We start from the raw sequence: 12218 nt of genomic DNA on the forward strand, positions 1-12218 counted from the left end.
CCGAGGTAGGCACCTCATTTGCAAATAAAGAGATTTTGATATTTTGATTAATCCACCATGGTTAAAATATGCTTCATGCTGCTTTCATAACTGCAGTTATAGAACCTACTTCTAACTACTTCTAACTACCATATTCTAGGCATTAATTCACTAAAATGTTAATACAGTCCTTATCCATGGCATTTTGTTGCAAACCATTTGAGAGTGTGAAGGTGAAGTGTGAATGTATTTACATCAAAACTACTTCTTTCCTGTTATGAACAGGCTTATATACAGCTAGTAATTATAATATAAGTACAAGAAATGTACACGTAATTTAAAAGTAATTTATGTTACATCATCATCATCATCATCACTTACTGCCATTTTCCTTCTTGAGAAATCACCTATTCTATGACTTGTACAACTTAGAATGAATTATATTGCACTATACTGTAATGAATATTTATGGATTTGATTTTATTTGTTACAGATTATGATAGCTTCTTGGTATATTCTCGTGTTCAGAGTATTGACAGTATCCACATGTTTGATGAGTTTAACTTGAATGCTCCATTTCCAAGTATTCAGTCTTCGCAGTACATGAGAAATGCTATTGGACTCTCATTTGATTACCAGCGCAGCAAGATCTTCTATTCAGACATCCAGCGTGGCAGTATTAATTCAGTCTTTTTCAATGGGACCAACCATACGGTCATTGTGGAACGTGAGTTATCATCAATTATGTTTACTATGTGTTCTTGCTTATGGTTAGGTACTTAGCAGTTCAAATTTGGTTTTCTGTTTTGTTATAGATCATGAATTTTATCTGAATGCATCAGGCATTCATATTTCATAAATATCTATGTGGTATTAGCATAATAGGTATGTTACCTTGTGCACACAGTTCGTGAAATTTACTGACATTAGCTGTACCATACTACTGGTGAACAACTGGTAGATCTCGGATAACAGCAACAGTGATGGATCGGTTTAGTGAAGGACTGTATGGAGGTAGTGCAAGCATTTCTGATTACATGCGAGCAGAAGATTATGAGAAAGCTATTTTCCTACAAGAATTTGACAGGGACTTCAACATATTCAGTAGCTACTCAGACCCAGCAAGAATCTGCAAGAGCGTTCACTAAGGATGCTTACTGTCTCCCAGATTCTGCAGTGCTTTTGCTGATGCAATCTTAAATGAGGCCTTGGAAGGAACAAGAGGGTCTGAAGGTAGCAGGTTGAGTTGTGCGCACTCTGAAATTTGCGAACGATTAAGCCATGCTATTAGGAAACCCTAGTTCCGTCGGCAAGATGATTTTATGGATACGCAAAGTGCCTTAAAAATACAGAATGAAAATCAACGTAACAAAGACAAGAATGTTGTGGTAGGTAAATCGAGGATAGATTTCAAAATTTCCATTCATGATGATACACTTGAACAAGTGTCTTTTTCATATACTTGGGTAGGATCATTTTGGAGAACAGCTGTTATGATCTTGTAAAGCGTTGTCTCACCAACGTTTCCTTGGATGACCTATGGATCTCCTTCCTTTTGAGTAGTACTTGAAAATTTCTCTGAAGAATGGTCAAAGGAAGATTTCTCAAACATGCTTTTTTCCACCTGTCTTGATAACCATGTATATATTGACCCCTTTAGGTCCATATAGTGGGATACCTACCTTCCTTACCTATCAGCAAAGTTCATGAGATCTGTCTCTTGGGTCGTATCGGGTTCTTCATCACTTGCTGAGGTAAAGGTAGGGTTCAGTAATTCTAATCTATCTACTGGAATGAAAGGTCTGTTTAAAAGATTCCTATTTATTCAGGAAAATTCTGAAGCATTCTGATATATCAACGGTATCATAGAAGTCAATTGTGTCCACTGGACACCACAATCATTTTTACATAAACGTCAGAACACTGGTGTGAGACTTTAACGTAACTGCCTGACGGGCATTCATACTAGAAACTATTGTCTCAATTATTAATCATTTAAGAAGGGAAAGTCTGGAAATCCTTAAATTCGGCTTCCATGTGAGACCACATGTACCATCATAGTGATTCGTTATGGTCCAGCCCTCATAACACGAACTCTGGACTCTGGGTATAATTAAGGCAGTCCAATTGGTGTGTGCCACACAGTGGTTCTACAGCATGGACCCTTAATTGAATCGATGTGACCTGCGTCTATGTCATGGACCGACATCTAATCTTCTAAGTTACTTTAAAGTCATTGTACCGGGCGAGTTGGCCGTGCACGTAGAGGCGCGCGGCTGTGAGCTTGCATCCGGGAGATAGTAGGTTCGAATCCCACTATCGGCAGCCCTGAAGATGGTTTTCTGTGGTTTCCCATTTTCACACCAGGCAAATGCTGGGGCTGTACCTTAATTAAGGCCACGGCCGCTTCCTTCCAACTCCTAGGCCTTTTCCATCCCATCGTCGCCATAAGACCCATCTGTGTCGGTGCGACGTAAAGCCCCCTAGCAAAAAAAAAAAAAAAGTCATTGTGGATGATGACCGCAAGGAAATGATGCTACAATGGCATATGGCCCTAATCTAAGTCACTGAGGTTGATGACCCCATGACCATCCAAGTTTCTAGGCTGAAGGCTAAACACAATTAAGTTACATTGGTTGATGACCAAAGTTTTCACTTTACTATCCCAGCACATTCACTGCTCAATCAATCAAAGTTCAATAATTACAACAATAGCAATGCTCACAAACTTTGTGGCAGTAAAATCCATTTCCTTCGGATATGTCCCCTTGAACGTTACTTTATATTTTAATATTCCCCCAGAAAAACAAACTAAAATTTCCACAATGCATCTCCAAGTTATTCGCTTGATTAAAGTTATTTCAAAATGCGGTTTCACTGAATTTAATAATTAAATAAATTTAAATGATTTAGCGAAATGTTAAAGAACAGTAAATTTTATCTCCGCGGACTCTGGTTTCTTCACAAATTCCTACGCAGCTGTGATGTAAATTCAATATTGCGATGTTTATCTGGCTGGAAAAGAATTGTTACATAATTCATGTCCAGTTATATATCTTGTCTCCTGATCTCACACTTTTAAAATCTAATCTAGTTCTAACTGTTATTAACACTTGGATATCCTAATAATCTACGTACAAACCAAACAACTCGCCATATAATTACGATGTCATATCTCGTCATTACCATTTATGAATTTTGCACACCCCTCACAGACAAACCGATCATCACAACCATCGCTCTATATTTTGGACAACCCTGAATTTGGTTACTCTGTTCCTTATACTCAAAGTTCGTGATTTCAAATGTTCATTACGTCCCCAATTACAGTATTTCACAATACTCAGATCATTACCGGCTATGAATTTCAACTAAATCCAGCATTTTAACGTTTTCCCTGGCCGAGAATACAGTACAATCTCAATTCCACGCCTGTCCCGTTATCACAGCTGAGGCCTCTCGCCCCCCAAGTTCGCTTGGCAGTTACATGAAACACCTGGTTTATTCACAGTTGACTGGCTTCTCAAAATGCTCTCTTTAAACTCTGCCGACAAAATTAAACAAATACGATATTCTAACCAACAAAATGCACAGATTATGCTTCAAGATGCCCACACTAATTATACGCGTCGCCAATTGATACCGCTGTGGATTTCTATGAATTTCTTTCCATTCCCAACATAAAACATTCCTCGGGCTTCCATGTCCCGGCTTCAATGACAGGACTCTAACCTGATTCGCACATCTCATCTCAACTCATATAAAACATTCCTCGGGCCTCCAGGTCCCGGCTTCAATGACAGGTCCAACCTGATTCACAAATAACATATCAACGAAACTAACCTCTGTTTCCCAGCTCCACAATTATCATCGACAAAGAACTGGAATAAAATCCTCACTAGAAATCTCGACGTCTAATATCGCACAATCCATTAATCATGAATAACTTCGCATAAATGATATCGTATTTAATAACTTGATTTTTACGAGAAATGACTGAAACATTCTACTAGATCTTTTTATTGTCAGTCAGACACAGTTTAAAATGGACATAGAAAACGTTTCTCTCCGTGACTAAATTCATCACCCTAGGTTCTCACCCGACAGCGCGCTTCCACTCAATTGAAAATGAGTGACCATGGATTATTATTATTAACGTCAAATTGCAGACAGAAAAATTTTACGTCGAATGAACATCTTAATTTGGCATCACAAAATATAGGCAGTACACTTCACACGGATGACGATCTACATTGGACGTGATATCACTTCGGAACCCTATTCAATAACTTTTTACAACATTATACGGCACTCACAAGACTTCAAAATTTTTATCCAAGTGGAAAATGAAACAAATGACTCTTTTAGTCGTACTCTCACATTTACAAAACTTAGTAGGGTGACCACTGCGTCGTATATCCCCATTCAAATACACCTTTTGAGATCATGAGACAAGATATAAGAGGTAGTAAGATGGAAAGTCACCTACCTCATTTAGTCATGCCAGTGTTCGTCATAGGGCTCACCTGCGACCCTGGCATTTTATTTAGCCACTTTTACATTCATGGCTTTACAAACCATTATGTTTCTTCAGGTTTCCTGGAATAAAGCATAAAAAAAAAGAAAATCCCCTTCACTTGTTTGCTGAGTGCACACGATGGATTATAATTATTTCCGCACACGAATTACTTAATCACATTAGAATTTATTCAGTACTTTGACCGTCTTATCTGGTACAATTATTTCACTCAAGAAAACTATCTCCTCACGGAGTCAAGACCTAGCCACACTGGCTGAAATCTGCAGTTGAACTCAGTCTACTTTCGTTGTTTGATTTCGCAGAGCAGCTCAACAATTTTCGTCCGCTTTGTATCACAAATGCCGGAGAAGGAGACTTCGTCATGGCGTCCCTTCATATTTATAGCAGTTACCCCCTCTCTTCGGATATCGCCCTTTGCCGCCAAGAAAATTTCTATAAATTTTCTCACTTAACTAAACTGTAATTTCAAGAGTTTTGAAAGTGACTACATGCTTGCTACATTTCTGGCGGTAGTGTTCATGGACATTTAAAATTTTTACGGGTTCGATTTGCGAGATGATTGACCTCCTTTGATAGGCACTATATTTTTTTGACTTGGCTTGGATCACGCCATGTACACGCGCTTTGAAATAGTTCACAAAAATGACTTGAGATTCTTCCGCCATCGACACGTGTGGCTGACGTCACGTACCCCAGAGCGTGGGACCGAAGGTAATCACCCCCTCGTCACGTGTCAAATCCATGCTATCAAGAATCCAACTTTTAAGTGATTGTCGATTTATGCATAATGTTCTTAGGGCACAAAGGTCATGGGTTCAATATTATACTACTGATTCAATTTTGAGTTACTTCAGTACTGTCTCATTTCATTTATGATCCCATTGAGTATATCTTGCTGTTCTTCTCATGTATTTCATCTCATTAGTGGTAATTCTATTAGCATCAGTTTTCCTTATTGTCCATGCTACACTTTCATAGCATAGGGCTGGTCTTGCTAAGGTTTTATCTACATGCATGCAGGTATGTCTTTGAAGTAAGGATGACTAAATAACCTGATTTATAACTCCCAAAGTTTTATGATTTTATGTGGTAAGTCAGCTTCCTCTCTGTAAGATAATTTATAGCTCAGATAAGTCAATTTATTTACTCTTTCCAGTAATTCATTGTTTAAACAAATTTTGCTTGGAATGGGTTCTTTCCCTTTAAAAGCCATAATTTTAGTTTTCTGTTTCAGTATATTCTTATTATACTTAGATCAGTGGTGAACTGTTGGCTTTTGGATTCCAAGATAGTGGGTTCAAAACCAGCAGAGTTAGTAGGATTTTTGAGGGGTGGGAAAAAAATAAGTCCATTCAACACTCCACTCCATCTCTGGAGACACATTTGGTGTTCACCCAAGAAAATTAATTAAAACTCAGCCATCGATGCCAAAGAGAAATTTGGTTTACACTGTCATCTAGTGAGCCTAGAGTAAAACAGAACAGTGAAATTGAGAGCAAGCAGCCAGATGGCGTCAAATTCAAATTCTTGCATGTGGTAGATGAGGCCAGATGTTTATTATTAATGATTATTATGATTCTTCTTCTTCTTTTTAATTACATTTGGATACAATTTTGTGCAAATTGTGAACAAATCATTGCAGGTCGTTTTTTGTAGGGGCAATTAGTACAACATCATCAGCCACAAGATAGCACACAACATGTTTCTCTTGCCTCCACTGTTTCATAATAGTATTCACGAAAATTAGAAATAGCCGAGGGGAAAGTACACATACTTGTCTCCATTGTCTGTCTGTCCCCTATTCTAACGGATATAAAATTGTTCTGATAGACCTTACCTGTATTATATTATATGTGGATTCACACAGTTAAAATGTCCATTTATTTAGATCTGTTTATTTTGTCAAATGCTTTTTTGAAATCAATGAATGCAGTGTGTGTTTCCAGATTAAACACTCTATGTTTTTCTATAAAGATTTTCATTGTAAAGTAGCCATCAGTACAGGATCGACCTGTACGAAACCCGTTTTGTTCATTTCCAGTTTTATCATTGTAGTATTTTTACTGCTTACTTTTTATTATACTCATACAAATATTGTAGACAGAGTTCAACAAACTAATTCTGCTCTAATTGCCTGAATAATTCTTTTTCCCTTTCTTACATATCAGAATAACAATGGCCTTTTGTCAACTTTTGGGAAGAATCTTCTTTCCAAACCACATTTAGAAATCTTAGAAACCTGTAAATGAATTCTTCACTTGAGTATTTAAAGAGTTCCAAATTAATTTGTTCTTCGGGGGGAGCTTCATTGTTCTTTAGAACCATTTTAAGTTTGCCAGGGTAATTTATTCAGTATCATCTAAAATGTAATTATCTCAACTGTCTTATTGACTTACCTGACTTACATTCAAAAATAAAAGGTGGGATTCTCCACCTGTTCAATACAACTTAAAATGTGATATAAATTAAAATGTCACATTTTTACATTTGACCACCTGAAAACATCATTTCTCATGAACACGCACCCGTTAACCTACGGCCTCAGTCCATTCACATATTTGAATATACTACTGAAATATAGGTTTAAAAACCATTTTATACCCTGATAGTCAAGCTATTTCAGTAAGATTTAAGCAAGATACAAGCCACGAAAGCCTTTTACTTGATTCTAAAAAATCCGACCAGTTTATGTTGGCTTTCCGATTATAATCTGTTGAGGAACTATCTTTAACAAGCATCGGACAATAAATGCTCTTCTCTCTTATACTATATAGTAATACTGTGAAAAATTTAGCTAATAATGTATATAGGCCTATGCTGAAATCTCCCATGATAGAACGTTCAAAAAGATTTTATATATTGCTTCAAGATCAATACTTTTAATTTTAATCAGCTGTGTAGATAGTCTAGACAGAAGATTTTACAAAAACTTGGTGGCTGCTGTAACTCGATACACAATCGTAGCATTTAACATCACCAGGTGATAGAAATGCACAAGGTTGTACATAGATCAATTTTACCTTTTGCTTAGAAATTTATTATGATGTATATATGAGAGTTTTATGCAGTCAAATGTTTTATATTGAGACACAATTATAAATTGCTAGACTTTTAGAACGTTTATTTGTGGATATACATATGTAATTTATTCATTGTCCTTGTTTGCTAAACCTAGACTGATTATGGCATAAAATATGCCAAAACTGGTACCTAAAAATTATTAATAAAATGTGACATTTTAATTTATATCACATTTTAAGTTGTATTGAACAGGTGGAGAATCCTACCTTTTATTTTTGAATGTAAATCTTTTTTCAACCAGTTATGTTTTTGACGTTAAATTACCTGACCTTCCTGGAAAATACTTGATCCATGTTTCAAGGGGTGTAAAATTAATTTTTCGGTTATCTTTCATTTCTTAAGTGCTTGAAAATTTTGTATGTTTTGATGTAAGGTCTCATTATGTCTGTTTCAAGGCAGGAGAAATTTTTCCTTCCAGCTTTCTCTTTGTTGCCGGCCCCGCAGTGTAGGGGTAGCATACCTGTCTCTTACCCGGAGACCCCGGGTTTGATTCCCGGCCAGGTCAGGGATTTCTACCTGCATCTGAGGGCTGGTTCGAGGTCCACTCAGCCTAGGTGATTACAATTGAGGAGCTGTCTGATGTTGAGATGGCGGCCCCGGTCTACAAAGCCAAGAATAACGGCCAAGAGGATCCGTAGTGCTGACCACACAACACCTCGTAATCTGCAGGCGTTCAGGCTGAGCAGTGGTCGCTTTGTAGACCATGGACCTTCAGGGGCTGTTGCGCCATGGGGGGAGAGTTCTCTATGTTTTTTCAAACTTCTGTTCTTCTGCGGCCCTTTGTCATTGCTCATTGGTATTCTAACTTTTTGGTTCATTAATATCTCATGAAAGGGAACCTCTGTGGCTCAGGCAGCAGTGCACCGGCCTCTCACCGCTGGATACCATGGTTCAAATCCCGGTCACTCCATTGGAGATTTGTGCGGGACAAAGTGGAGGTGGGACAGGTTTTTCTCCGGGTACTCTGGTTTACCCTGTCTTCTTACATTCCAGCAACACTTTCCAATATCATTTCATTTCATATCATCTGTCAGTCATTAATTATCGCCCTAGAGGGGTGCGACATGCCTCGGCAGCTGGCACAATTCCAATCCTCGCCGCAAGTTGGGGGCTTTGTTCATCCCATCCCTGACCTGGTCATTGACTGAAAAACAGGTTGTAAATTTTCAAATATCTCATGAAAGCCTCTCTCATGTTTGTACTTACTTTCTTAATATGAACATCCCAGAGTCTTAACCTTCTCTTCTTCGCGACCAATTTTTGTTACCAAGAAATTTTTGAGTGCATATTATTAAGTAACTTTCTGTCATTCCTTGTCACAGTGGTACACCTTCTTCCTGGTCCTGAACATCCTGCTCAGAAATATTATGAGGGCAAAAGTAAGAAAATGTGATGTTGTTGGTCAGCAATTATATAAAACTAGTTCCAAACCAGAATGAGGTAGAAACAAAAGAGTAAAGATTTGTATCAGTTAACTCAGTTCCATTTTTTTATTTTATTTTAAAAAAATTTTTGTTTTTTGCTAGTTGCTTTATGTCGCACCGACACAGATAGGTCTTATGGCGACGATGGGACAGGAAAGGCCTAGGAGTTGGAAGGAAGCGGCCATGGCCTTAATTAAAGTACAGCCCCACCATTTGCCTGGTGTGAAAATGGGAAACCACGGAAAACCATCTTCGGGGCTGCCGACAGTGGGATTCGAACCCACAATCTCCCGGATGCAAGCTCACAGCCGCGCGCCTCTACGCCCAGGGCCAACTCGCCCGGTCAGTTCCATTTTTACAATCAATGTAGGAAGACTATTTGGACAGTATTCTGATGTGAAACACCTTTATGCAGTATAAACTGAAATTGCTTATATACTTTTTCAGCTTCTTTTCAAAGCCCAATTGTAGCGTGTGACTGGAATATGCTTTGAAAGTTTAAAATGCTGAACTTATTGTGCAAAATGTAATTTTTAATGACATTGTTTCTAAAGAAGAGTAAAGTGTTGCAATAAAGAGAACTTCAGTGGACATGGCCAGTGGTCGCAGTTGCATCATTTTATGGACAGTTAAGAACGGAATTACCTATGACATTTCATTCGTTGATTGGTACTAGCTTGCTGCAAACCAGCTTTGTACTGCTCACTGTGGAAAGAGGCAGGACAGTTCTCATTTTCAAAGGCAGAGACACTAATTGCCCGGCTAGCTGGCATCCAATAACCATCTGTATCATGATTTGGAGGATAAGGTTTCATCAAAACCAGAGGGGATTCAGTAAATCACCAGTGATCTAAGCATATCATTATTAGAGGCTGGTTTGCATTCTGCTAAAATGAACAAACACGATGCCTGCGTTGTATTTTCAGATATCAGGAAAGCTTTTGACAATGTGGGGCACCTCCATCTACGGAAGACTCACGATTCAACAGGTATTCCTGATAAATTAACAAATCTCATTATGAATTTACAAGAAGGCGTTAGTATGCAAATTGAAACACACAACTAAAATAGACCCCATCCAGTTTAAACTTGGTGTATTGCAACATTCTCCACTATCTCCTGCTCTGTATGATTTAGCAGCAGATCATAATTCTTGCAGAATTATGCAAAGAATCCATAGCTAGTCAATATGGTTTTCTCTAATCAAAGGAGGAGGAGGACTGACGGTCATGAGTTTCTCGGACGATGCTGTAATCACCGGTAACAGTGTGGAAGCAGCAGCTGAATTGAGAAAAGGTGCACTCAAACGTTTTAAATAAATGGGCCTTGACCTCATTGTAGCTGTATGCATCAGGAAAGAGAAATATTCAGATGAAAACTTCAGTATGAGTCTACAAGAAATAAGAATACATGCTCTCGGTGAACCAGTATGTTATCTAGGCATAAACTTCTCCAACAAACTGATATTTGATCCTCTGAAAAAATGATGAGACCATGCAACAACTCATTATCTTACCTTTCCTACAAGCAGACCAGAAATTCCAAATTAATAATAACTAGAGTACCCACGCTGCTCTGCACCATTCATTATAAATAAGTCAGATAACTTGTATTGATATCCCTGTCGTAGTCATATTGTTTTGCCTGCCCGTTTCAATGGTTTTATAAACATGTAATAAGAAGCACGTTACGGTATGCCGCAGTTCGTTGTCAGAATTTACCCATTCTGATTTCATCATGCCGTCTGTTTGGTAAAATTCTATCCATATATTTGCTTTTTCACCCACCGTTCTTGATGTAAAGCTTGGTATTGTGTTGTAGAAGGCAATGACATTTTTAATCGCAGTTCGTCTGCATGGAACGGTCATATTGTGAGCTCGTAGGTTAGTCTTAATGGAGCGTTTTTTGCCAGGCAGGGAAATTTTTAAAGATTTATAGCCTTCACTCATTCTAGTGTATCTAGGTTATCCTTCGATAGGTGTTCCCAGATAATGTCTAAGGCATATGTAATGATGGGGTCTGTTTGTATGTAAACATTTTTCCTCTTAGCAGCATGTAAGTTATTAGGAACACTCTGCCATCTATTGAATATATTTGGGAGCTGCGAAAGCTTATAGAATCAAAGAGTATCTAGCAGGGAATAGTATTCTTCTGTGATCAGAGGAAGTATATATTGCCTGCCTTGACAGGCGGTAATCAGGCATGGCTGCATGCAGTGACATAACTAAGGATGAAAATCACATACCAGAATATTAATGAAAGTGTTAGTCGCTTAGCAACCTGCTAAATACAGAATGTATTGTGGATTAGGATAAGCCTTCACCTGCAATTATTGGAGTTATCATTTAATGATTTTATTTTATTATTACTCACAGTTGACTGAACTTGAGAGACCTGCCAATGTTTCATGATTCATCAGCAGGTAATTCCGGAGAGAATAAAACAAAGGTGCTCAAATATATCCACCTCTTACATAAAATCAGCTTCATTGTCCATATCACACTTCAATATTAAGTATTTATTTATTTTCCACCTAGTCGATACAATGATTGCTTAAGGCAATGTAATGGTTAAAAGTTGATTTAATGTAATCCTAATACCAACCAGGCAAGCAAAGAAGCTAACACCTACCTCAGCTTAAAGATGAAAATAGCTAAAGTGACAAAAGATATAGTGTTTTTGAAGGAATGCCTTAAAAATAATGTTAATTTTAAGGACACTTCGTCTTAAGCATTACTTTATCATTTTATGTATTTTTCATCTAAACAGTGTTATGTGGCTGAAGATGTTGATAATATACGAAAAATGTACCACTTTTAACCATTAAATTGCCTTAAGCAATCATTGTATCAACTAGGTGGAAAATAAATAAATACTTAATATTGTCAGCCTCGTCGGTAGCCTGACTGGGAAACTGATTACTTCGGATCGAGTAGGGGTGTTTCAGTCGCCTTAACAAAGAATACTGCAATGTATTTGAAATGTCGACAAACTGTACAAAATGTACAGAAAACAACAACACGGTTCCACTGATATATTTTTTGTATGGGGCAGTCATAGTTTCTCCTGAACATAGTGTTAAAGCTCAAACCAGTCAAGGGTCACTTTCAGAAAATCCAATCACTCTTCTTTAATTGTCATGGAATGACTTAAATGTTAGTAGTTGGTGTGTAATCAATACTTCGAGATTCACT

At 37.7% G+C, this 12218-nt stretch overlaps 1 protein-coding gene across 1 annotated transcript in view; it reads left to right on the forward strand.

Annotated features, from left to right (window-relative positions):
- The window catches only part of LRP1 (LDL receptor protein 1), a 744558-nt gene that overhangs the window by 325560 nt on the left and 406780 nt on the right, over positions 1-12218 (forward strand). Inside the window, exon 37 of the mRNA XM_068228249.1 lies at positions 473-706. Within this exon, the coding sequence (XP_068084350.1) occupies positions 473-706 (234 nt within the window). The remainder of the gene's footprint in view (positions 1-472; positions 707-12218) is intronic.

This window comes from Anabrus simplex, chromosome 6 (assembly GCF_040414725.1).
Source record: "Anabrus simplex isolate iqAnaSimp1 chromosome 6, ASM4041472v1, whole genome shotgun sequence".
Classification (NCBI taxonomy): Eukaryota; Metazoa; Arthropoda; class Insecta; order Orthoptera; family Tettigoniidae; genus Anabrus; species Anabrus simplex.